At 36.7% G+C, this 25,627-nt stretch overlaps 1 protein-coding gene across 5 annotated transcripts in view; it reads right to left on the bottom strand.

Moving 5' to 3' along the window:
* kif21b (kinesin family member 21B) overlaps positions 1-25,627 on the bottom strand; it is a 182,227-nt gene that overhangs the window by 30,271 nt on the left and 126,329 nt on the right. For 2 of the 5 annotated variants that reach the window (XR_011955396.1, XM_072563572.1), the window contains exons 19-29: positions 23,664-23,817; positions 22,917-23,108; positions 19,729-19,830; positions 18,354-18,516; positions 17,796-17,856; positions 15,848-15,905; positions 15,112-15,293; positions 13,994-14,086; positions 11,510-11,638; positions 5,505-5,543; positions 2-138 (exon numbers count right to left, since the gene is read on the bottom strand). Coding sequence is in view for 1 of the 5 variants with exons in the window: in XM_072563572.1 (XP_072419673.1) it covers positions 2-138; positions 5,505-5,543; positions 11,510-11,638; positions 13,994-14,086; positions 15,112-15,293; positions 15,848-15,905; positions 17,796-17,856; positions 18,354-18,516; positions 19,729-19,830; positions 22,917-23,108; positions 23,664-23,817 (1,310 nt within the window). In the remaining 4 variants the exon portion in view is untranslated. The remainder of the gene's footprint in view (position 1; positions 139-5,504; positions 5,544-11,509; positions 11,639-13,993; positions 14,087-15,111; positions 15,294-15,847; positions 15,906-17,795; positions 17,857-18,353; positions 18,517-19,728; positions 19,831-22,916; positions 23,109-23,663; positions 23,818-25,627) is intronic. The other 3 variants (XR_011955397.1, XR_011955398.1, XR_011955399.1) reach the window with 3 other exon arrangements.

The following is a 25,627-nucleotide window of genomic DNA, read 5'->3' as shown; positions in this document are numbered from 1 at the left end:
CCTTTGGAGCCTGTGAACAGCAGGTCATTGGTTGCATCCAGACACAGCACAGGTTTAGAGTGCCCTTCAGCAACAGAGATGCATTGGAGTGGGGCAGTCCTGCTGCCTTTGGCACCACCAACTGGATTAATCACACCCCTGATAAAAGAACAAAAGATCGGATCATAAACTCCTGGTCTCAAAAACTGGCTTATTTGAAATGGCTTCTATTTATTAAAATAACAAAAACACATGAGGTGACTTTGATGAAAATCCTATACTACTTTCACTTTCTAAAACCAAGGGGAGAAAAAGTGTGACGTTGGTCAATCATGCACCAATATTCCAGATCTGAACAACTGCCCATCGCAATACATCCAATGCAAATATGAGTCTGAACAGCATTTAGACGCACACGAACAAAAAAAAAACAATTTACAGGAACTGAAAGCACAATATTTCTGACTATTGATTAATTTGAATGAATCTGCATGACTATTAGATAAATATTTTTATTCAGTAACATTTGAAAATTACACGATGCTGTAATGTTTTTTTAAAAAATCATAGAATCCCTACAATGCAGAAGGGGACCATTTGGCCCATCAAGCCTGCACCAACCCTTCAAAGGAGATCCCACCCAGACCCCATAAACCTGCACATTTACTTTTAACCATGCTGTAGCTGCCATTGAATGGAAAGATGCATTCAATTTAACTACTTAAAGGGGTGAATCTTCCAGCTTGTCAGTAAAACAGGCCCCTCAGTCACAGGCACATGATAACACAGCTGAATGTTGGTTTTTGGCAGGCTTGGAATAGGTTCTGAGAGCAGCAAATCTCAGAAGTTGGCAGCTCCTGCACTTAACAGCACCATGGAGGTAACTGTGGCTGCTGGTGGAACAGCACTTAGGATCAGGGGTGAATGAACGAGTGAAGCAAGTCATTTTTGTGTACATATGTGTGCATGCATATGTGTGTGTACGAGTGTATGCATGCATGTGGGATTGCAGGAAGGAAAGGGAGTTGAAGGTATGTTCTAGGGCTGAGGTTTACAGGAAGAGGAGACAGGAGAACCAGAAGCAATGGCCTGGATGTTGCCCACACCAGACACTGCATGGCTTGTCAGCAGTTCTTCAGTCAAGTAGGCATTGTGACAGGTCCCTGTGATGGGTTCAGTTGCAGCAGGCTGAGATCCTGAAATGGTCTTTATTTCCAATTAAGGGCCTCAATTAGTAAACCTGTGGCAAGATGGAATATGGGCCTTCCTGCTGGGGACCTAATTCTGTGGAGGCGAAAAGGTGGCAGTAGTGTGGGAATGCCACTATCCCACCCCGAATTCCATGGTCTTCTCATCTCCAAGTTGGCCACCTCTGGGAACAAGTTTCCAGCCCCAGCATATTCTCCAAAACACACAATATCGAAACTTGAATCCAAACGACTAGATCTCACTTACCCGCTCTGGATTTTTATACTTAGAACTGTCAGTGTGACATTCTGATCCTCTCACTCAGCATAATGTGTCCCTCTAAACATGAGGAACCCCATCTCCTCAAGTTTAATCCTAAATTCTTGACAAAGGATGCACTGTTGCTTTTTTTTTGGCAAATGGACCTCTGCAAAGCTGAGGGAAACCCCAACTCACAGGCATCTCCTTATAGCTCCCCCTGGACCAACAAGCATTCAGACATTTTTAACAAGCCTGCCACTGACTTCATCTCAATTCCAGATCCAACCTAAACCCCTCAACCCTGCACATATCACTTCCAACTCTTTTGCAAAACCCATAAACTAAGATGTCTTGGTATACTCATCACTTTAACCTGTTTCATCCCCACAGAACTAATTTTCTTCCCCCCTTCTCTTCACTTAATTTCTTTATCTTGAGCCAAGTCTCTAACAGGTAAACCTGTGACCCTTTCAATTCCCACTGCCATTTTAATACTTTACAGAATCCTGCATTTCATGATGTTTAGAAATTACAGGATTATCTAATCGACGTTTTCACAATGTTATGGGCAGCAAATAAGGAAGATAGAGAGAAATTATTTCCATAGATTGAGAAAATCTAGGACAAGGCTTAAAAGTTAGAGCTAAACTTGACAGAATGAAATTCATGAATACTTTTTCATGGTCAAGGGTGACAGAAATTTGAGTGTTTTACAAGTGGAAATTCATGCCAAATTGCTAATTTTAAAATTGAGATTGATAGTTTTTTGTTAATTAAAGCTATTGAGATATAGGTTAAAGGCAAAGTATGGCAATAGGTTACTGATCATCCATGATTTACTAGAATAGTAGAACAGATTTGAGGTGTTAAAATGCCTGTTCCTCTGTGTTTGAATGTTTTCACAGATTTTGCCTCAACTCTTCCTGATGGAATTCTGATCCATTTTCTGATCACTCTGTGTAATAAAGGATTTCCTGCTATCAGTTAAAATTAACTTCACATAATTTGAACCTGTTTTGCTCCTATGATATAGTTAATTTCTTGATTAATCCTTTTCATTCTTTAAATAATTATACTCACCTCTTCAACAATACTTTAAGAATGCCTCTTTGCTAGACCAAAAAGTTCAAGTAACTCCACTAACAGCCCTGTAACACAAGATCAGTCACATGGCTCCTCTCTATTTTGCAACCAGAACTTGAAAATATGTCTTGTTTCAATGTGATCAGAACATACTGTGACATTCAAGGTGAAATCTGATTAATCACTTTGAAATGAGATAAATACTTCCTCAGATTCATATTCTAATGTGTTATTTAATTGTTCAGTGTTTCATTGGTTGTTAGTTCATGTGTATTGGTTGAACATATTAAGTATCAAGTCCACAAAGGTGCCTACACCTCTTTCGACTTTATTCTAAGCTACAACATACATACTATTTGTCTGCAAAGCTTTTCCCACCTCTCCATCAGCTCTCACTATCAACTCCCTCCTCCAAATGCTTTGCAACCTTCTCCAACTCTACACCTCCAGATTTCCTTTCTTCCTCTCCTGGGATGTGGGAGTTGTTGGCTGGTCAGTGTTTATTGCCCTTTCCTAATTGCCCTTGAGTAGTAAGCTGCCTTCTGAACTACTATAGCCCATGTGAGGTGGTAGACCCACAATACCCTTAGGGAGGAACTCCCGGTTTGTGAAGTGAATTCCAGCAACAGTGAAGGAATAGCAATATATTTTGAATTCAGGAGGGTGAGTGGCTTGGAGGGGAACTTGTAGGTGGCAGTGTTCCCATGTCTCTGCTGACCTTGTCCTACTAGGTACACTTGACTGTGGGTTTGGGTGACGCTGTCTCGGGATCTTGGGCTAATTTCTGCAGTGTGTCTTGCAGGTCGTACACACTGCTGCTACTGAGCATAGCTCCACACTCCTTTAATTCTTGCCTCTCGCGCATCCCTGATTTTTCTGACTCCACCACGGATCTTTGGGTCTTAAGATGCCTAGGTTCCAAAGCTCTGGATCTCACAACTTGAAGAACCCCTCAATTCTTTCTCCATTAAGATTTGTCTTAAAACATACCTCTTGATCAAGCTTTTGGTCACCTTTTGCAAATTTCCTTATGTGACTTGCTCTCAAATTCTGTTTGACAACTGCTGCTGTGAAGTGCCATGGGATGTTTTATGATATGAAATACACTATGTAAATGAAAGTTGCTGTTGTTTCATGTATCCCAATGATTTTTACTTCCAAAATTCAGTCATTTAAATTTTTCTGCAAAAAAATTTCTTGTACTATTGTCCTGTCCAACTAGAAAGAAATATTTGGAGATGACTGAATATTCAGCACCTTGAGCCTGTTCTGATGTACACTTAAATCATGGCCAAACTGCTTTTTTTTGTTTTTTTTCCTGGATATTTAGCAAATACTTCATTACCCTTTGTGTAGAAAAGTGCAGATTTTTTCCTCTTAATTTCTGTTTTGCTAACTGCTTCATAATCTGCTACTCATCCTAATTCATCATCATTTGAAACTCTAACCACTTTGTATTGTGATTTGGGATCCAGGTCATGCTATTTAAATTTAAGAACAGGAGTAGTTCTAACAGCAAATCCTGAAGAACACTGTACCTATCCTTTCAAATCTGTTAAAACTCATCTCATGAGTACTTGTCATTTCTATCCTTCAACCTAATGTTTTAGCTACTCCCAGCATTTACCCGCAAACTTTAATTTGACTAAAAGTGTTTTGTATGGAAGTTCTTCGAAAACATTTTAAAAGGTGAGACGTATGTTACAGTTCAGAGCAGTTTCATCCCAGTAGAAGTGCAGTTCAGTTTCTTCAGGTCATCAGAGATGGAAAAAATGTCTTAAGCTATTTTAGCGGTCCTTAGTTATTTCTTTCCCTTCAGAGTTCATCGAGGAAAATCAGTGAGGTAGATGTTGTTTGTATGCCTCGGTGAGTGATGGAGAAAATTACAGCTAGTGAATGTGCAGAAAGCCATCAAAAGGAAACATTTGCAATCTTGTCGATGAATAAGAGAGATTGACATAAAAAAAACAAGAATAATATTTCACTGAGGTCAAGTGTCTGTAGATAATATTGCTGGGCAAAAGGGTTGACACTTCCAGTTTGCTGTTTCCCAATAATATTTTTCCAAACTGTCACACAGTTAATTTTTCCTTTTTGTGCAATAAACTTGTGTTGTTTTGGTTCAAGTACATTGATAGCCCCTTGTAAATTTTTTCAGTGACTAATAACCACCGTAGCTAAAAATAAAACTTATGATCGATCAAGACAGCTTCACTTTGGAAAATGACTTGTCCAGTATTACGATCAGGTGGAAACATAACAGTGCTTAAAAACAGTGATTCTGAAGTAAGGTTCTTCATCATGAAGAACAAATCAGCTCGTTAGAAACGTTTGAAAAACATTACAGTTCATTTATATGTAAATTGAATGTGATGTCTGATGATTATATTGAGTTGTTAAACAGAGGTTGCATTTGCAATGTTTAAAAAGAGCTGCAGAGTAGATAGTCTGGAAAATATATTTTGAATAACTGTATCATGGTTTTTTTTTTAAGCCTTACCTTCATTTCGAAATTGAAATCACTGAATCCTGCGAGTAAATCCATAGAGTCAAGTCTTTATTTCAATCACAGTTACAAATTCTTTGATCTGGATCCAATCATTCCGTTCGTTCATGTTAATATTTCCAATGAAACATTACCAACACCCAGTGATCCAACGTAACAAATATTGACAGATATTTTCTAGTTTGACTGTTTCAAAGCCAAATGAAAGGTGCATGCAAATTAGCCCAACCAAAAAACACAAACCAAAACCAGACTGAGAACTAAAACCATCCTTACATTAGAATTCTCAATTAAAATATGCAATAACGTTGTCAACAACCAACAAACTAGTGTGCAGAACAATGTTGTTTTTTGGTACAAAATGCAGTGCAGACCAGATGTAACACAAATAGTAACATGCAAACAGCAAAGCAATCAGCTGCGTGGCCCAATCAGACCAAAAGCAAGAGGCCTGCGCAATGCAAGAGGTAACAAAAGAAACTTGTACCTGGGAACCTCCGAGAGAGAGGAGTCACTGTCATCAGACCTATGAACAAAACAGCAGCAGGATTATGGGGAAGAAGGATAGAAAAGCTCCAGCGTGTCGGACTGTTGAGTAGAGTAATTGATGGAAACAAGGTAGAGCAATAGTAGGTGTGCCAAGTCAAGCAATATTGAGTGCCACAAAAGACAGAAACTTACATGGAGGAAAAGTTGAGAATTTTGTTTTTGTTTTGCCTAGAGTTATTTTCTCAAATCCATCCATTACATAGTCTTCTGAACAAGCTAGATAATTCTAAGAGACAATCATAGTCTTAAAAACATAAGAATTGAAATATGTTTTTGCATATTAAACACATAACACTCATAGCAAAAGAAAGACAGAGATTTAATTGTGCCCGTGTGGAGACTGATGATAAAGTCCTCTTGTTGTTGGAGTTGTCTTCCTATTCAAGATGTCTGAGCTCAGGACTACTCCAATAAATTCATGTGTAATAATCTCCATTAAGTGTTTTTTCATTAATATTGGGATGTCAGTTATCTCACTTCACTGGGTGGAAAAGGTGATGGCCAGCATGAGTAGAAGTACAAACACATAACCTCTTGTCATGAACATTCTGATATGCATGTGTTACCAATCTAAGATCAGTTTGAGGTTGCTTTTGTTTCTCATTTTGCTATCTGCGATCACCCTACAATCCATTCTCTCACTCTGACTACCTCAAGCACTTCTCTCTTTCTCGGCACTGTTTCCAGCTGTTACCCACATTCTGCTCTATTCACCATGTCTATTTCCAATATCCATTGTTTTCCTCATCACAACAGAAGAATGGAAGAATAAAAATTGAAAAGATTGGGGAAATACAGAGCAAATGAAAGAAAAAGGACATATAAAAGATCTGACAAAATTAAGCACAATATTTGCCTTTTTAGAAAAACAATTCATGTAAGTCACACCACTTTATATTCAGTGTATTGTGTGCTTTCCTTTATAAATATATACGAGTGCGTATGTGTGTGCATGCATACATGCATGCATGCAGTGGGTGGGTAAAGAGGAAGACAACAGACATTTCATAGGAATCTCTCTATCCAATACTTCAAAGAAGGGACACTGGACCTGAAACATTGATTCTGCTTTCTCTCCATAGATGCTGTCAGACCTGCTGAGGTTTTCCAGCTACTTCTGTTTTTTTTACGCCAAATTTAAAGTGTGCACTGATTGAACACTTCAACTGCCTCACCAATTTCCCAAACAGCACCAGCAACATGAGTTAAATTCTCATACGAGCTGTGGAAGTTCAGGGATATCTGCCTCCTCGACATGCTCCACACTTATAGATTAGATTCCCTACAGTATGGAAACAGGCCCATCGGCCCAACAAGTCCACACCGACCCTTCGAAGGGTAAGTTCACCAGACCCATTTCCCTTTGACTAATGCGCCAAACAGTATGGACAATATAGAATGGCCAATTCACCTAACTTGCACATCTTTGGAATGTGGGAGGAAACCAGAGCACCCAGAGGGATTCCACACAGACACAGGGAAAATGTACAAGCTCCACACAGACAGTTGCTCGAGGTTGGAATCGAACCCCGGTCCCTGGAGCTGTTAGGCGGCAGTGCTAAGCACTGAGCCACCATGACACCCCTTTATACAGTACTGCCACTCAAGATGTATATAGCCTATTGCCCCTTTAGAGTAATAAGAAATATTTATAGTCCTTGTGGACTATCGCTCATCATTTGAAAAAAACGTTTGGATTAAAATGTAATCCAAATCTTGCTTGCCATAGCAAGATTTCTGAGGAACTCCAGTTTTATGTCTTAACTGTAATCATATATGTTCGGAAACTTCTCTTCCAAGCCCCTCTCTGAATGCTTTACTGACAATTCTTAGCTTTTTTTCATCTCAGAGGTTAAAAATGTATATGAGCTGCACAACAATGATGCAACTAAAAACAGCAATGTCAAGAATGTTACAATACAAAACTATATACTACAACGCACAACCCTGGAATATTTTTTAAAGACCACCAAATTGAAGTAAAAATAAACCAATATCAACACACTTATGCAAAAAGCCAGCCAAACATTCTCAAAATTGATGCCAAGCAAAAATTATTCTTTTAGAAGCCGCTGTAAATTGAGATTTGGAGATGCTGGTGTGACGCTCCTTCATCAGGTGATTGTGGAGGGCTCGATTGTAACACAGAATTCTGTGTTACGATCGAGCCCTCCACAATCACCTGATGAAGGAGCGTCGCTCCGAAAGCTAGTGTGCTTCCAATTAAACCTGTTGGACTATAACCTGGTGTTGTGTGATTTAAAACTGTAAACTGAGATTAGTTTGAAAGATGTTGGGTATGTTGTGAGTATGTCACTGTGGGTATGCCCTAGGTGAGTAGTGCAAAATGTAGTTGCAATTAGATTTGTTGCACTCCAAATATACAGATGGAGATGCTGACCTTCCCAAGACATGAACTTTAGTCAGTTTGGTAAGATTTGAGTGGAAATACAAGAAACTAATTATGGTTGAGCAAACTCTTCTGCGGCTTTAAAAACCATACTGAAATACCAAGGGGGAAGATCAATATGCTTACCAGCTTTCATTTCTTTGCTCTAAATATTATGACTTAAATCTTCTGATCTATTATTAAAAGCATGTTCAGGAGGCATGTAATCCACACTGGACTGTAAGTGAGCTATAGTCATGCAATCAAGAAAAAAGCATCAAAGATAAAATGTATTAATAGAAACTTTGAATGTTACTTGGCAGATCTACCATAGTATGATAACTAAGACATGTATATGCACAGCCAACATTGTGAAAAAGACAAACTTTGATGACACAGACCAATAAAGTTAATGTTATTGGAATAAGCAAACTTATCAAATTTGTGAACAGGAAACACAAGAGTAATTCATCTATTCTCGATACCAATTGGAATGTTCATGTAAAAGTCATGCTTTCTGAGAAAGATAAACACAACACTTATTGTCCTCCTTCAAGTTATGCTTCTTGAAGGATCTTCAGAAGTAAAACAAAGCACAATATATATCACAAAATTATATTTAAGCAAAAATAACCAGTAACTGTTAGTTATGCAAACACACATGAACCTCATTTCAGTCAAACCTGTTGTTTCGAAAAATCTATGGCAAACAAAGCTTAAGTGTTTGAAGAATGGAAAGATCCAGTATTCTGTACTGGATATGGCACATCTAATTAGACCGCCTTGGCTTTAACGGTCAAAGTGTTTTGAGCAGAAGTGGTAAGAGGACATAATGCATCGGGGTTCCATGTTCATCAGATTCGTATAAATTACAGTCTCCACTACTTAAACCATTTATGTTTACAACAGGTAGTCACTTAATGTTCATCAGACAAAATATGGTAACCATTATCCATTTCCATTAATGTCAATTTCAAAGCATTAGTTATGTGCTCAGTTCATTTGGGAGGGACAGCACTAATGTTATTCATAGAATCACTACAGTGTAGAAGCATGCCATTTGACCCATCAAGTCCACACCGATCCTCCAAAGAGAGGGTTATCTTCTCACCTTATTGAATTTAACCAAAAACGACCTAAAGTCTTTAATAGAATATATCATTTTTATTTTTGTTCATCCATTGAAATTATGACCCTTACAATTTAAACCAACCCTGGCCATAACATTATTCAAAATTGCAGATATTAGAAGCAATGATGATTTACTGTTTGGGGTAAAAACATGGGTGGTCATCTTGATAAGACTGCAAAAACCTACATAAAACTATATTATAGGATTGAGCAATTGGTTGTTCTTGCATAAAAGTGTCTACAGGCATATTTATAATCACTTCAATGAAAGTCAATTGTACAGATCCTGTACAAGTGATTGCACATTGATAAAAAAATGATTTATGATTGTATTTAATTTAGTCACAATGTTTTGGGTGAATGTAAAAATAGTCAAAGGGAAAGTTGTAATAGAAGTGTTGCTTTCCTGTAATAACTACGTAGGGTCACACTGCCTTGCTTGTGAGAAAATTTGATTAATAAGTTCTCTGAAATCATACTCACAATTTTAATCTGCAGCAAATTGTGGGTATTTTTGCTTAAGGTAACTACTGGTCAGCTAATTTTTCTTTCATTTTCAATTTTAGCCTAGACTGTGTCTCGCCATTATTGCTGTTTGTACAATCATGTCAATTTTATTACTGCTATTGTACAATTGAGCATGAGGAAAAAGTGTGTTCACTTAAGCAATGAAGTCTGTTGTTAGTAAACCACATGCACACACCACCCATGATAGTAGGCAGGTTTACATTTCCAACGACTTGAAGTATGGGTGGAAAATTTTCATTATCATTTTGAATTGATAGCCACTAACAGACGAATCTCAGATCAGTGAATTGTTGAACATTAGCCTACACAGATTAGTTGTTTAAAATAAGTTTTGCTTCTTCAAAAAATTGTATTGATCATTTGCCTAATTAAGATTGAAGAGTCAATCGAAGAGTGATACAACCAAGTGGAATAAACTTAAGCGTTTGCACTATTAAAAAAAACTGGAATTAGGTTAGAGGTGGAGAACAAAAAGATAAACTGTGTTAAACACTGATTATCAAATGCGGGAGCACAATTAAATTCCCTTTTTATTCTTGTAAAGGATATTTCAATTGGTTTAAGTTTCCTCAACAGTAAGTTTCATAACCTGTAGATTGCAAAATGGTAAGTTAAAAAAAAAGGTGCTGAGTTTCAAAGTAGATTGTTGGGGTTAAAATCATGCAATAGGAGAACTTTTGACTACCTTATCCTTAGAACAGGTTTTTATTAATTCAGTTGTGGGACTTGGGCTTCGCTGGCTGGCCAACATTGATAGCTGATCCCTATTTACCCTTGACAAGATGGTGGTAAGCTGCCTCTCGAATCACTGCAGTTCACTTGCTGTTGGGTTCATTTCTTTGTTGTGACTTTCTAGTAATTGATACAACTGAGTGGCTTGCTAGGCCATTGCAGAGGGCAGTTGAGAGTCAACCACATTGCTGTGGCTTTGGAGTCATGTGTTGGCCAGACCAGGTAAGGATGGCAGATTCCCTTCCCTAAAGAACATTAGTAAATTTTCCAACAACTGACAAAAGTTTCATGGTCATCAACCGACTCTTAATTCCAGATTTTTTTTATTGATTTCAAATTCCACCAGCTGCTATAGCAGGATTTGAATCCAGGTTCTGGATTAATGATCAAGTGATAATATCACTAGGCCATCACCTCCCCAGTATGGGGTTCATAAGCCAAAATTAGCGCTGCAATGGAGTTATTGTCATGATGTAAATATTATAAAGTTTGAGATGCTCTTAAAAAGAAACATAGAAATTCCACCTCATTATAAACTACAAAGAGCTTGTAACTCTTTCCTGTGGCAAGTTACATTGAATTTGCCAATTTCTTGTGAAACATGATACAAGTCCCTAAAATGATATGACTTGTAGGTGAAAGTTGCACTTTCAAAAAGTACTGGCTCCACTTTTATTATCTACAATGAAAACATGTTAACAAACCAGTTTACAAGAACTGTATTTATAATAAACAGACGTCAACATGTACACTTCTATCATAGAAAGTGTTACTTACTCAGATTAAAAAATATCTATAGATTATATGTAACTTTAATAGTAAAAGCTAATAACTGTTTCAACTATATTCCCCAAATGATGTAATCAATCCCTGGTTGGCATAAATGAGTTAGAATTGAGGAAATTGATAATCGTGAACTTCTGGGTTAACTTAACTTCCAAAATGATTACATTTTGCATAACATATCAGCACCGTGCAAATAAATAACCAAACTGTTGATTTCAAATTTCAGACAGGAAAGTTTCATAAAAGGTGAGTATCTGTTTTATAAAAGAAAGGATTTCAAAAAGTTTCAGGAATTGCAGGGAATGAATACATTTGAATAAATGTTCATACATGTACTAGAAAAACAACAGAACACATCGCTTCTGTGGTGTACTTACTTGTCATGTGCAGGGAAAGTCTGAAGTTGAGTACTAGTAAGTCTGGAAAACACATTCCTGTCATTACGAGCCCGGGTTGGAGGGGAGGAAGGAGGAGTTATATTAATTTCAGAGGACCGCCAATCTGTCCTGTAGGGAACAATAGTTTCAGTCAGAGCTGAAAATTTTAATAGTGTGCAGTATTATTATCAATTAAATATTAATATTACTCAATCATTCCTTCAGTTATTTAACTTTTCTCCTTTTCAAGCATGATGAGTTGGGAGTAAGTCGCACAATTCATAAAACAAATGCAAGGCATTCAGTAGAAGAGACTAATCCAGTTCTGCACACATCAGAACTTCATTGACTGCAGGGTACAATGGTTTGAATCATGCAAACCTTGAATTTCCAAGTATAACACAAATTATAAATATTTTAAAATGGTAGGGTTACTGTGCACCTTATGAAAACCAAAGCCATAGTATTGAGAAAGTAGTGGCAAAACTAAGAAGTTAGTCATGAACTAAAATGGATACAAACTGACAAACCAAAATATGCTACTGCTATTTTTCAATAACTTGTTCCATTGAAACTGGTTGAAAGATGAGACAAAATAATAACCAGAAGAACGATGGGTGCTAGAAATCAGAAACCAAAACAGAAATTTCTGGAACAGCTCAGTAGATTTGGCAGCATCTGTGAAGAGAAATCAGAATTAACGTTGCAGGTCCAATGATGTTTCCTCAGAATTGATGGCATCCAGGAAGTGCTAGTCTTTATCTAGAAAATAGGGTTGAGGGAGGAGGTAAAGAGCAAAGCATAGGTGATAATAGAGCCAATGAGAGAGAGGAACATTTGGACGGACAATGGAGTGGATAACAATCAGGCTAAGAGGGTGAATAGCTGTTAATGGGGACTGTTAGTGATGGACAATTGGCCGTGTAGTCAATAGTAGTCAAATAAAAAGCAATATTTTCCTGAGCTGAGCTTTTCCTTTGCTGAGCTTTTCCTGAAATTACTGTTTTTGTTTGTGAAAGATAAGACATCCCACCTAATGGTTCAGAAGTAAAACTACTGAAAATTGATAGCGATACAGCTGTTAGATTTAGACAGATCTCTATTTAAGAATTATTTCGAGCAAACATTTTATAATGTGCTTACAGAACAATCTGTATATGCAACTGGCATAACTCAATGCAAATTTAAAATCGATTGAGGGTAAACATCATTTTCTTTTGAAGTGAATTTGGGGTTCAGCACTCAATTTATCTTCTGAAACTTGGAATTTCCTCAGGTTCTCCCCATAATATCTACAATAACTGGCAGAAACACTGCAAAAATACAAGAAATGCCCATTTCCTTTATTTCTGTAGAGTTTCTGCCAACATTCTGCTGATGTTATGATGGGGGAATTGGGAGAACTAAATCCAAAATGTGATTTCCCCAGTGAACTGCACTCCACATTCTCAGTTATAGCACTGATGATTTCAGAATATCCAATGAAAAGAGCTGCTTATAAATTAGGAGAGATGCTGAAGTAGTGGTATTCTCACTGGAGTAGAATCAGAACTCCAGTTTAACATATTCCCCACTCCTGACCAAGCCTCAGGGCAGGTGATGAAATTTCAATTGGCTAAAAATCTGGAATTTAAAAGGAATGTAGAGTACATAACTGTCAGTTGTTGTAAAAGCCCATTTAGTTCATTTATGTCTTTATCTGGTTCAGCCTACATGTGACTTCATGCCCAGGGTAATGTGGCTATTTTATACTACTCTCTTGTCAATTAGAATTTTCAATGAATACTGGCTTAGCCAGTGACACCTACATCTCATGATGAAGATAAAACAAAACTCTGCTAAACATAAAATAATGAATTTCAAGATGGTATCAAAAACCTGGAGAAAGATGGAATTTCCTCACATAAGTCTAACCTGAAGGACAATCTCCAAAATGAGAACTTGCAACATAACTAGTGACTGCAATTGCTGGCAACTATTCAAGCTACTCGGCATGCCAAACTTTGCATGGAGGGCTAGTTTAATTCTGAGGTCCAATATGCAGGAATAGTTAGAGGAATGATCACATTAAAACTTAGCATCCAAAATACAGAAATATCTGTGTATTTACTCTTAATGATGCAATATTTCATGAATGCATCGTTCTTTACCCTACACTCAGGGTTCATTTCACCCTAATATGTTGACAGGCACTTACATCATGTTTTAGGTTACTGTGTTTGTGTTCAGATAGAAAAAGTATCAGAAATTAAAGCAATTTTACCCTAACTGAGGAAGGTTGCCTGAAATGTCAACTCTGATTTTTCTACAGATGTTGCCAGATCTGCTGAGCTTTTCCACCATTTTCTGTTTTTGTTACTCTAACTCCACTCAAGTTAAACAACATGCTAATTATGTTTTAATGAAGACACAAATGCCTTATCTAAAATATCAATATTTTAGCAAAGTCCCCTCCGATGGTTTGCTGTTTAGTATTACATTCACCTGGATTTGTCAGTTGACATCTGTACTTTCTCATAGGACTTTCTCCTCAAGAGTGGTGAAGTATCTTGTAGCTTTTTAGCAGATTGCCTGGGACTTAAGAAGAGAGTGGTTTTCAGTTAAGTTGTCAATGGAGCTTTTGAATAAACAAAAATCAATAAATTGCAATGTACCATATTTCCTATGACTATCATTTATTACGACAGATAAAATTCTTTCTGGTTCAAAGGGACACATCAGAGATGTGCATCAGATATAAATGGCAATTTGCACTGTTCTAATAGAGTCTTCCATACTTAATCCAGTTTAGAATGAATTATGGAAATAGCACTACTCACTGCAAAAGACATCATATCACTCCTGTGCAAGATGAAAGTAAGGTTGCTGTATAGCCTCATTCTCATTATGTAAGACTTCAATTCCTCCTTAGGTTTCTTTACTACACATTGTTTTGCTCAGGAAGGCTAGATTCTGTTCACATTCTGAACAAAGTCAGGGCTGATGCTCATGAGAACGTGGCTGAAAGCAGATCAGGTTCACCTGACAAATTTCTATTGCTGTTTAAGAACTGGATGCACAACTCTGTAGCTAACATACAGCTATAAAATCACAGGAAAACTGAATTTAAATGTAAAACTTCCAAATAGATGGGCATGGTATAAATGAATTTACAAAGAGATATTCACATACTTTACAATGAAGTTAAGACAGAAAAATATAAACAGTGGAATAGGCCATGCTCAGAATGCAGAACACAAGCCCAACATTCTGAGATACAAATAGCAAGACTTGGAGTCAATGCCTTTTAATAGAAATGACTTAGGTAATGGTATTCTGGTTCTCTATACTTGGGAAAGAGTGGGATCTTGTGATAACTTTGAAATAAATTACAGAAACATCTTAGCGTTTCAGTTAGATATTGTTTTGAAAAAGACTGTTATTTGGCTCATATGCAATATTAATAAGTTTGTCTACAAAACAACTGAGTCTGCTTGACTTATTCCTGCATGAATTAAACATTTAGCAGGTTGATGTTTTTCCAATCTGTGGGACATTTCTTGATATTTTGAAATAAAACTCAGCACATGCTTGTTCACTGCAAGGATTGAACGTTGACTTACAAAGTGTTTCCAGATCGAGGCTGGAAAACAATGGATTCTTTGTCCTTTGGAACTCTTGAGAGGCCATCAATTTGCATAATGCCATTTTCCTTTATATCAGCTGATCTCATTACACTTGAAGTGGACAGGTCCAGAGCAGAGCCATAGCCTTCCCTGTAATGCAACTCTGTCTTTTGCTCAGCCTGAAAATTAAAAATCAAAATAATGATCCCACATTAAGAGTATAAATTGAATATTTTAGTTTAGGAATAGATAGTGCATGTTAGTATCAATACAGGTCTCATACCAGGACCAGGTCCTGACTTAGCCTTAACAATGCAGTAAAAAAATGGAGATACCTAACCTTTCTTAGCTGTAAGGTTGTGTTTTTGTGTGTGAATTAAACAGTTATTGTAACATTTGGAACCTGGTCAAGTGGGAGCAAATGTGACATGCACACACACATGCCTTAAAAATAAGCTGCCAGAGAGATCTCCAAATGCAAGAAAATAGTTTTTAAAAAGCATCTTCATTTTAGGTCCGTAATTACAGATTAAACTGAATTTCTGAAATCTAAAATTATTATATTAATAGAAAATCTACTACAAAATGGCATGTAAATGATATACTGAAGGATAATACTATGCTGGGGTACATTAAATATAGAACCATTAAAATATACAGAGAGAATAATGTATCCGTTAGCAAAGTGCTTATATAAATGCAAACCACTTTGATGATAAAATAACAGTCATACCTTTATTCTAAAATCTCCTTGACTTAGGGAACGCTTTGAATAAGAACTGGACATTAAACTGGAAAGAGTAAACATAACACATATTAGTATAAATACGTAAATGTACAGATTTATTATTTCAGGGAATGAGTGGGAAAATTACACACAATTCTTAATACACAATCCATCACTTTCAATCTAAAAAGCACAAGATTGATAGTTACACTTCAATAATTATCACATAAACATTTAATAAATTTAATTCAAAAATCTGTCTTGTAGTTTATAAACGTAACTGAAGTTGTCAATGAATGACTCACAGTCAATTGTCACATAGCTGGCTTTCTATTTCACTCAATGTAATGTTAAAAATATTTGGCCAGAATTATACCAAGGATATATAATCAGTTGCTAGCAGCTCATCATGGACTCTTTTGACTCGAAGGGCAAATGCTTTTATTCAAAATACAAAAACAGTGAAAATGTACAACATGTTTTCACTGCATCATTGACAAATTAATTTCAGTAGCCTACTGGCAATAAGAAGTTTCTGAATAGTTAAACCCCAAGACAGGTGCATGAGATTCAAGGGCAAAATCAGTGATGAGTCTGCAGAAAGCTAGATCTCCTTTGGAGTTTTGATAATAATTTAATTATCATTCATATTCAGCAGGGGAAAACGTAAGCTATCGCAGTACGTTGCTTCCACATTAAAAAAAAGTGCAACCAGCAACATGAAAACATAAAAAGCCAAGTACTGTGGAGCTGGAAATGTAAAACAAACCCAGATTGCTGAAGAAACTCAGCAGGTCTGGGAGCATCTGTGAAAAAAGAAAATATTGTGAATTTGGGATGACTTCTTCAGAACAAAAGGAACATACAGGACTCAAACTATGAACTCTGATTCTCTCCCAATGTTTAAACATATTTCAATATTGTTTGAAAGCAATAGAATTTATTTTGTAAGAAAATGTTGTTTCAGAATTTTGGTATTATGAGCATAGAAGCTAACTTGCCTGAAACTTAGTTAATTCAAATCACTCATTATTTACACCAATCACTATTTAATCACATTTTTCCTGTCGGAAACAAATCTCATCCACTAGTAGGGCAATATTTAAGAATAACTTATACATTATAATAAATATTGCTGAATTTCTGAATGAAAGCATTGCAAGAATCTATTATTTTGTCCTATTGGACGTGATTAGACATATGATACCAATGTACCTTGAGCGCTCACTTGTACCACAACAAAGTGACCGTTCTTGACTTGTGAGGCTAGGTGTAAAGTATCAACAGGAATCTTTGCCTATAGCATCCAGTCCAGTCCCCAATCCAGATACGTACACAAACAATGCATACACCCAATACACTTGCTTGAAAGCGATAAGAACTGGGAAAAGGAAATAATTCCTGCACTCCCTCCAAGCTATGAGTTATGAGGATTACTGTAATATTCTAACTGTTGCCATCGCTAAGTTCTAACCATGGATTTTCCTGACTTATAACTATTTGCTGCCCTAATCAAACACAGAAAATGCTGTAAAAAAAACCAGCAGATCGGACAGTATCTCTGTAGGCAGATATGGAGTTAATGTTTCAAGTCTCATATGATCCTTCTGAAGAAGGATCATATCAGACTTGAAACATTAACTTGTTTTCTTTCCACAGATGCTGCTGGACTTGCTGAGTTCCTCGAGCATTTTCTGTGTTTGTTTCATAATTATGACATCTGCAATACTTTGTCTTCATTTTGAGCTTGAATCAGTTCACTGGAAGTTCTGAGTATATACTTAGCTCATCATTTGTACTGACATATTGTTACTGGTTCCAAAACACCATCTTCCACATGATTCTGGTTTATTACAGGCCATCATGGGCAGCAGCATAACATTAGGGTAATGCTTTAGTTTAGGAATTTACCCAAGAACAATAAAGTTGTTGTCAGCATTTCTGAAAAGCTTACCTGCTATCAAGACCTGAACTGCACTCAGATATTTCCTCATCACTGCTGAGCTCTCCATTTTCTGAAAATTACAAATGTTAGATGTAAAAATGCTGTTCTCTCAATTTATCATTCTTCAAAGTCTTTTGTTCAGACTGTATCCCATAATTCTTAGATAATTCCTTTTCTGTTTGTTTAACACAAGAACTGAAATTGACTTTTTGTCCAAAATATGGAGAAAAGTCATTTTTAAATCTTTGGAGAATTATAACAACCTTTGAATTAGTTTCTGCAAATTAGTAGCTCCAGTCTTTTTGCATTCACTCACACCATATAGATATTACTGGCTAGAAGTGCACAATGGATCATGAACTCAAACCTGCTGGATGAAGATGGTTACAAATATTTCAATCTCTCCCAGATCAAAATCTGAGATGAATAATGAGGCTAAATATGTGAGGACGCAGATGCGAAAAGGTGTAAAAGCATAAAACTCTCAGGTTCTGTGCTATTTATTAATATCTATTTACAAAGTATGCAAAACCCTAGCGATGTTATGATCAGTAGACAGCACATTACCTTGTGAAACACTTTGAAGTAACGTCTGTAGTTCAGGAATAGACTCAGCTTTTTCCCGTAACATGTTCATGAACTGAGTTGGAACAGAATCTGTCACATCGATTTGCTTTAATCGACCTTCCAACAGCTTAATCTGAGCCTCTTTTTGAGCGACCTGCATGCCCTGGAGTTGAAAGCAATGGATATAAAACAATAGAATGTAAAGGTTTTAACCTTTTACTTAAACAACTGAATCTCTCTCGTGTGGATGACATTCTAATCTGTTATTTTGTCAGCCCCTATCTACAAATAATGCTGAGGATGGTTTCCTGGATTAAAGTTACTAAACTGTTACAGCTGTATAAAATGAAAATTTCAACTTGAATTTTAGCCAAATTTCAGGAATTATGTCATTTTATGGTGGTTTATCTTTTTAATTAAACAAATACAATGAATTTAAAAAGTGAGCTATTTAATGAATTAGTAATCAATGTCAAAGGAAACTTTATATGAGGACGCTCCTGAAATGTAGCAATGAACATCATTGAAAAATTACAGGCCTCGTGCCCTTAATCTTCTACCTCCAATAAATATATTAGGCATTGTATGCCCATAAAATCCTCGCTAGTCAGTCTTGTACAGCACTGCTCCATATTGAGGTTGCCTAATCAGGTTCTGTCAATACAGGAACTGCTTGCAGTATGAAATCCTTCTCCCTGTCTTCAAACTGCATTTATTCATAACCTATTTACTGTCAAGAGGAAATATTACTTTTTTTTAAAATAAGAAAAAATTCTACTTTGGGGAATTAATTCTTTCAACAACTGACATTAAAGGCTACTCTTTATTTTTCATACATACAATATTCATTTTTTCCCCCACTTACTTCCATCTGTTACAAACATCAATTTGAGAAATGGTCAGATACCAGATGATTTTCAATGTGTCACCTACATGTATATTAGATCCAGGTGTCCCATAGAACAAAACATATGCACATGCTCTTAAACTTAACCTTTTGGGAGCATGGTAATTTATCTCGACCCAACACAAAGTCTGAATCTCTATTATTCTGGGCCCTTTCTCCTTCCGACTAGTGAGACTCCTTCAAAAGTCTATATCCCACAATATTTACTTTTCAGTTTAACACAGATGACTTTCTGGAAATAAAGGCAACAAATCTGGTTCAGTCCTTTACCAATAGTATGAAACTAGCTGAATTAAAGATCTGTCCAGGTGTAATGCTGACTGGTTTCACAAAAATGCATCAGATCAGGAATGGTATGAAGTACGGAAATTAATTATTAACAGCACAAATACTTTTTATGACTAACCAGTAGAAGTCACTTAATCAGGGTATCTCATAGAGCAAGGAGGAGAGAGGTCAATCTGTTACCTTGTCAATAGACATTTTAAGGAAGTGATCCAGTAGATGGCGCGCTTCAGCTAAGGAACATGAGCTAATGACAACAGAGGTGTCTGTTGAATTAATTTCATCCTGCAAGTAACAGTCAGAAAGAAATCAAAGTTAAACAAATGGATCTTGCCTTGCTGAAGATTGAAGAGGGTCTTATGAGTCAGCGGTAAAGTCCCTACCTCTGGGTCAGAAGACCAGAGTTCAATGCCTACCTGCCCCGGAGGTGTGTCACAATGTCTCTGAACAGGTTACAACAAATGGCTATTGGTGAAGACGCTGAAGAGACAATGCATTTAAGCATTTTTAAATTCAAATCGAGACCATAGTTCCTGCTGCAGTAGCCTTTAAAAAAAGTTCTTGGAACGTGGTGTCTTTGGCTAGAGTAGAATTATTTGTCATCCTTAGATACCCTGGAGAAAGTGACAATGCTTTTCATTTGGAGCAGACTGGCAGTTAGATGTCATAATTGCTAGTCACTATGATGGTCATTTCACTATAGAGTGGCTGCAAGAAATTGGAAGACTAGCGAGCATTTACATCAATCTGCGACTTTCATTTCTGCCTCTTACACAGGTTGTATTATTCTCCTAATTTGAATTGCTTCCACTCAAAATCATGGAAATATGCACAACAAGCAACCACATATTTTTGGACACATGAACAGTATCAAATTCCACTTGAGGTAACTAATTATTGTTACTTTCTATTCTACCTCAGCTACCAACAATCTGGAGATTCCTACATTACAATAGCAATAGAACTTCAATATTATATCACTGGCTGTAAAATACTTTAGGATGTTCTGAAGTTACAGAAGGCGAACCTGTAGATACAAGTCTTGTTGTTCTTCTCTCTGTTATTACTAATTATCATAAAATAATTGACAGAAGTCAATAAACTCTGCAGCATTGATTTGGGTTATGTTAGAATTTTTAGCACCCAGTTTAAAAGTCAAGGGATTTCCAGAGCTGCAACTATCAGCTGCTGTTCCTCATTCCTGGTCATTCATGGTCAATCCTAAAATAGTTTCTTTAAGGTTAATGTTCTTTCAAATTTTCTGAGTTTAATGATTACTCTTCAATAATGCACTCTCTGTGAAGCACACAGACTTAATGGATAACAATAGGCCAGTTGGAACCTGCAATTAATTCAGGCTACCATGAGACAACACAAGTTTGTACTTCCTAGTCCTCTTCTTTCAGCTTAACCATGAAATATTGAAAAAGGTGAAACCGTTAGTGCAAGCTTTTAATGAATCTATTCAAAATGATATTGTATCATGCCTAGCTCTCTTTCATATGGTTTAAAATTTTAATTTAGACTATTCAAATAGATGGTAAAAACAATGACTGCAGATGCTGGAAACCAGATTCTGGATTAGTGGTGCTGGAAGAGCACAGCAGTTCAGGCAGCATCCGAGGAGCAGTAAAATAGATGTACTATCCCACATTTGACTGAGCTGGACCCACTTTTATTTAGACAACTTCTCATTGCCATTTAAGTCCTGTTTACTCCCATTGTCTCAGTCAATCACAAATTCTTGGACAGTTGCCAGAAATTTGTGTGCAATACTCCTTCTCCTGCTCCGCAACGTTTCTCTGATGCCCTTGCATCTTGGTCCCATGCTGCCCCTTGGTGATATCACCTAAAGGCACAATGCTTGTTTTCACATGTACATTTATGAGACTAACTCTACCTTACTACCATCTCTCTGACTCTCCATTCTTTCTAAATTATCAGACTGCTTGTCCATATTGCTGGAGAGATGGTGGTATAGTGAAAAAAGGCACAAGACTAGTCAATTCAGAAGCCCATATTAAAGCCATGTCACCTGTTGGAATTAAAAATTCACTGAATAGCTCTGGAATTGAAAGCTGGTCTGTGTAATGGCGACCATAATAGCTATCCTGGCAACAAATGCCCTTTGGGGAAGGAAATCAACCCTTCTTCCTGAGGTTTACCTCTACACTCTGCATATCAAAGCAAGCCACTCAGTGTAAAGGCAATTATGAATGAGGAAAGAAGTGCTGGTCTGGCCAGTGACAGCCATATTCCATAAGGGAACACTGACCTCACTGGTAACAGTCTGAGACTAAGTCAGTCTCTTCATCATCTTGGTATTGCATTTTGTTCTGAGATGAGTTTCTGACTTATTTTAACCATCACTACTACTGTCTATTTCCATCTCCATGACATCACTGGACTTTGTCTCATTTCAGGTAATCTCCTGTTAAAACACTTTTCCATTTTTTTTTGTTTCCCTCTGGCTGATCTCCCACATTCTACCTTCCATAAATTTGAGGTCATTTAAAACCCATGACTTTAACTGCATCAAGTTCCAAGTCCCTGCCACCCCTGTGCTCCCTGACCCAAACAGAGCCCAAAACAATTGCTTGATTTTCAAATTCTTCCTCAGCACTCTCCCTCCCAAATCTCTTGCAATCCCACAAGCCTCAGATATCTTTCCTCTCCTAATTCTGCCTCTTGTGCATTCAAAGATAAAGTTGGTCCACTACTGGGAGCTATATCCTCAGTTGTCAGATCCCAAACTTTACAGCTCCCTCCATACACTTCACGATATCCATTTCACTTTCCCTATTTAAGTCAGATCTTAAAACACATCTCTTTGACCAAGCTTTTGGTCACTTGACACCTAATACTACTTATGTAGTTCTGTATCATACTTCATTTCATAAAGCCACCTATAAAGCACTTTGGGTTGTTTCATTACATTAAAAGATGCCATAAAATAATTTGTTGTTTGCCTAATTTCTATATTTATGTTTTTCCCTGCAACACTGTCTCGTGTTAATATCACTTTAGCAACCAAATTCTCGATTCTCTTTAAAAGATGACGGATCATTGTATGCAGCCTTCTCTCGCATGTGTTTCTCATTCCTTGTCTCCTCTTTCATCTGTTTCTTCTTTAATTGTTACTCATCATTAAAATTTCTAGCCCAGATGAAGGATACTCCTGAAACATTAACTTGCCTGTTCACTCCATCAACACTGATCAAGCTGTTGAGTGTTTACAGAACGTTTGATTGTCTTAGATTTTTAGTTGTTGTCCTCTTTATTCAAATTTATCTTCAATACAGATAGCAGTTTCAGATACCAAACCAAACATTAAATATTCTCTCCACTATTCAATATGTTAACTCGATTACCTTGGTCTCCTCTATCTGCATTATGGTAGCCTGGCATTCAAAAATGCTGTCATTAATATAGTCAATATTCGCATTTAAAGCCTCGATTTCCTCATTTATTTCCTGAATGGACTTATCTTCTGGATTTTCCTTTAGAATCCGTTCTCTTTTCCCAAGCAGCATTTCATGCAGGCCATTTAATTCCTCTCGTTTCTGTAAAAGGAATAGTAGATATAAACGCTTTAAAAAGATGAAATGCAAGACAAGAACAGTGAGTTCATAGAACAGTGAATCAAATTTTCAAATTTGACTTCAAAGGAACTTGATAAAGGCTGAGCTGAACAGGTTTCCCACTATTTAAAGTAGCAGGGAACACATAATGGCTCTTGTGTGCACAAGTCAGAGTTGTAGAGTCATTGAGATGTATAGCATGGAAACAGACCCTTCCATCTAATTCGTCCATGCTGACCAGATATCCTAACCTAATCTAGTCCCATTTGCCAGCACTTGACCCATATCCCTCTGAACCCTTTCTATTCACATACCCATCCAGATGCCTTTTAAATGCTGAAATTGTACCAGCCTCCACCACTTTCTCTGGCAGCTCATTCCATACACACATCACCCTCTGCGTGAAAAAGTTGCCCTTTGTCCCTTTTATATCTTTCTCCTCTCACCTTAAACCTATGTTCCCCCAAAAGATGGAGAAGAGTGCTTTGGAAAGTAACGTTGCACATAATGACTTGTATAATGACTGAATCTGAATACCCCAAGCAGGCGATTCATATCCGCTTCCAAGTTGGAAATAGTCATCCTCTGCATCACAATGTCAGATATTCTACACTCCAGTGCCTGCCACTTTAGCCGGGCTGTCTTCGAGAAGCCCTCGCCAACTCCCTTTTTCTGATACTTGACCTTTCTGCTGAAAAATAGTCAACAAAAAAAAACTTCAGTACAAACACTAAAAGGATATACATTGTTTATGTTATTAGTTGGTGTTGTGGATAGAGGGATCATGTAATATTCTCACGTTAATGAAATACATTTTCTTATATTGCAAATTGTAATAGCAACTCATGTCATCAATAAACATAAGGTTTAACAAAATATGATTTACTGAGAGTCAAACTGATGTAGCTGAATTCTGTGCTGCCCACTTCAAAGACTTTATCTCCCTTTCAAGTGTATTCCCTTGATCCAGCCCGTACCTAGTGTTCTATCATGAAGGCTCACATCGATAGAATATTTTTTCTTAATGCATGAAAGGAAATGAAGGTTAAGTCTTCTACGGAACAAAGGCCAGAAAGAAAATGAACATTATTTCAAACTTCAAGGAAACTTCCGTAGTTTACAGAGTGAGTTTTTTCTAAAGTTTTACTGTAAATTTGGAGAAGTCCTGTGAAATTCTTGAAATAGAATGACTGTATAGAGCAATGCTCTTAAAAAGGGAATGATATACAGCTTTCCAGGTTATCTAAGAGTGAAGAGATAGTGTTCATCCATCATAAAAGTTCTAATAAATCTCTGAAGAGTTTAGTTAAAGTTGAGCACATTTGAGGTGTATGATAGCACCAGGAAGAAGCTATCTGTAGCTCCATTATAATTGCTGAAGTCACAAGTGAACTAATCCTATTGCAGTGATAAACATAGGAACTCTGGTGTATTGCACAAGCTCTGTTTTGGGTACTTTCCAAAAGTTGTTTTGTTTGGTTTCAATTTATAAAGTTGTGCTTTGAGATTGTACATATTCTGTGTGCTTAAAAATCTTTGAAATTTTATTTTAATTAAATAGGTTGGTTTATTGTACTTTTTAATCTTTTATTGTTTAGAAATTTCTGCTTTATTGATAAAGAAAAAAATAGTTGCATTCAATGCTTACATTCCAACGTGAGACCATATTGTTCAAACCAAAACAGATAAACACATGATCTATCATGTCGAATTCATATCTGGGAATTGACTCGTCTGGTAATATTAGCTGGAATCATAGCACCTTGGATAACGAATTGGTTCACCGATTGGAAATTGAGAGTAGATATTCAAGGCTGAGATGGACACATTTTTTTCATTACTAAGAGAAGCAAGGATTATGGGGAGAAGATAAGAAAGTAAAGTTAGGGATTATTAGATCAACCAGGATCTCATTGAATAGTGTAGCAGTTTTGATAAGCTGAACAATCTATTTTTGCTCCTGTATGTTATAGTGTTATGGAAGTAAATGGTGGGGAAAAAATTAAATCTAATCCCAGTGCTCAATCATATTTAGTGTAAAAACAAGAACAGAGTACAGTAAAATTGAAAGGGAGACATCAGGAATCATGCAGAAGAACTTATTTATACCAACTGATGAAAGTAAATTCTTTCTCATAAATAGAAACAAAACTACTCATCCTGCATTTTTAAAAATCAATTACAGATGCACAGCTTTTTCAACAACTTTTGCCAAATCACATTACCTAGCTATCTTCAGAAATGACAGTTCATTTTTACAAAAATCCTTCCACAAACAGGATTTATACTCAAAATTCAAACCACCCTGCCCCCAATTATAAAATTGATTTGCATATTTATGTTCTGAATATAAAATTTAAATGCCATGTAAAGCCAATTAATGTATTCAACCAATTATTTGGGCTTAAATTTTGAAGAAAACACACTTTATGATTTTATGTTGTTTATCTTCTGATCACTTCCTTTGCCATCAAACATTTGAAGAGGTCAGCTTCACAATA

This window comes from Chiloscyllium punctatum, chromosome 45 (assembly GCF_047496795.1).
Source record: "Chiloscyllium punctatum isolate Juve2018m chromosome 45, sChiPun1.3, whole genome shotgun sequence".
NCBI classification, from domain to species: domain Eukaryota; kingdom Metazoa; phylum Chordata; class Chondrichthyes; order Orectolobiformes; family Hemiscylliidae; genus Chiloscyllium; species Chiloscyllium punctatum.
The sequence above is the reverse complement of the archived record's forward strand: the minus strand, read 5'-3'. Positions and strand labels throughout refer to the sequence as shown.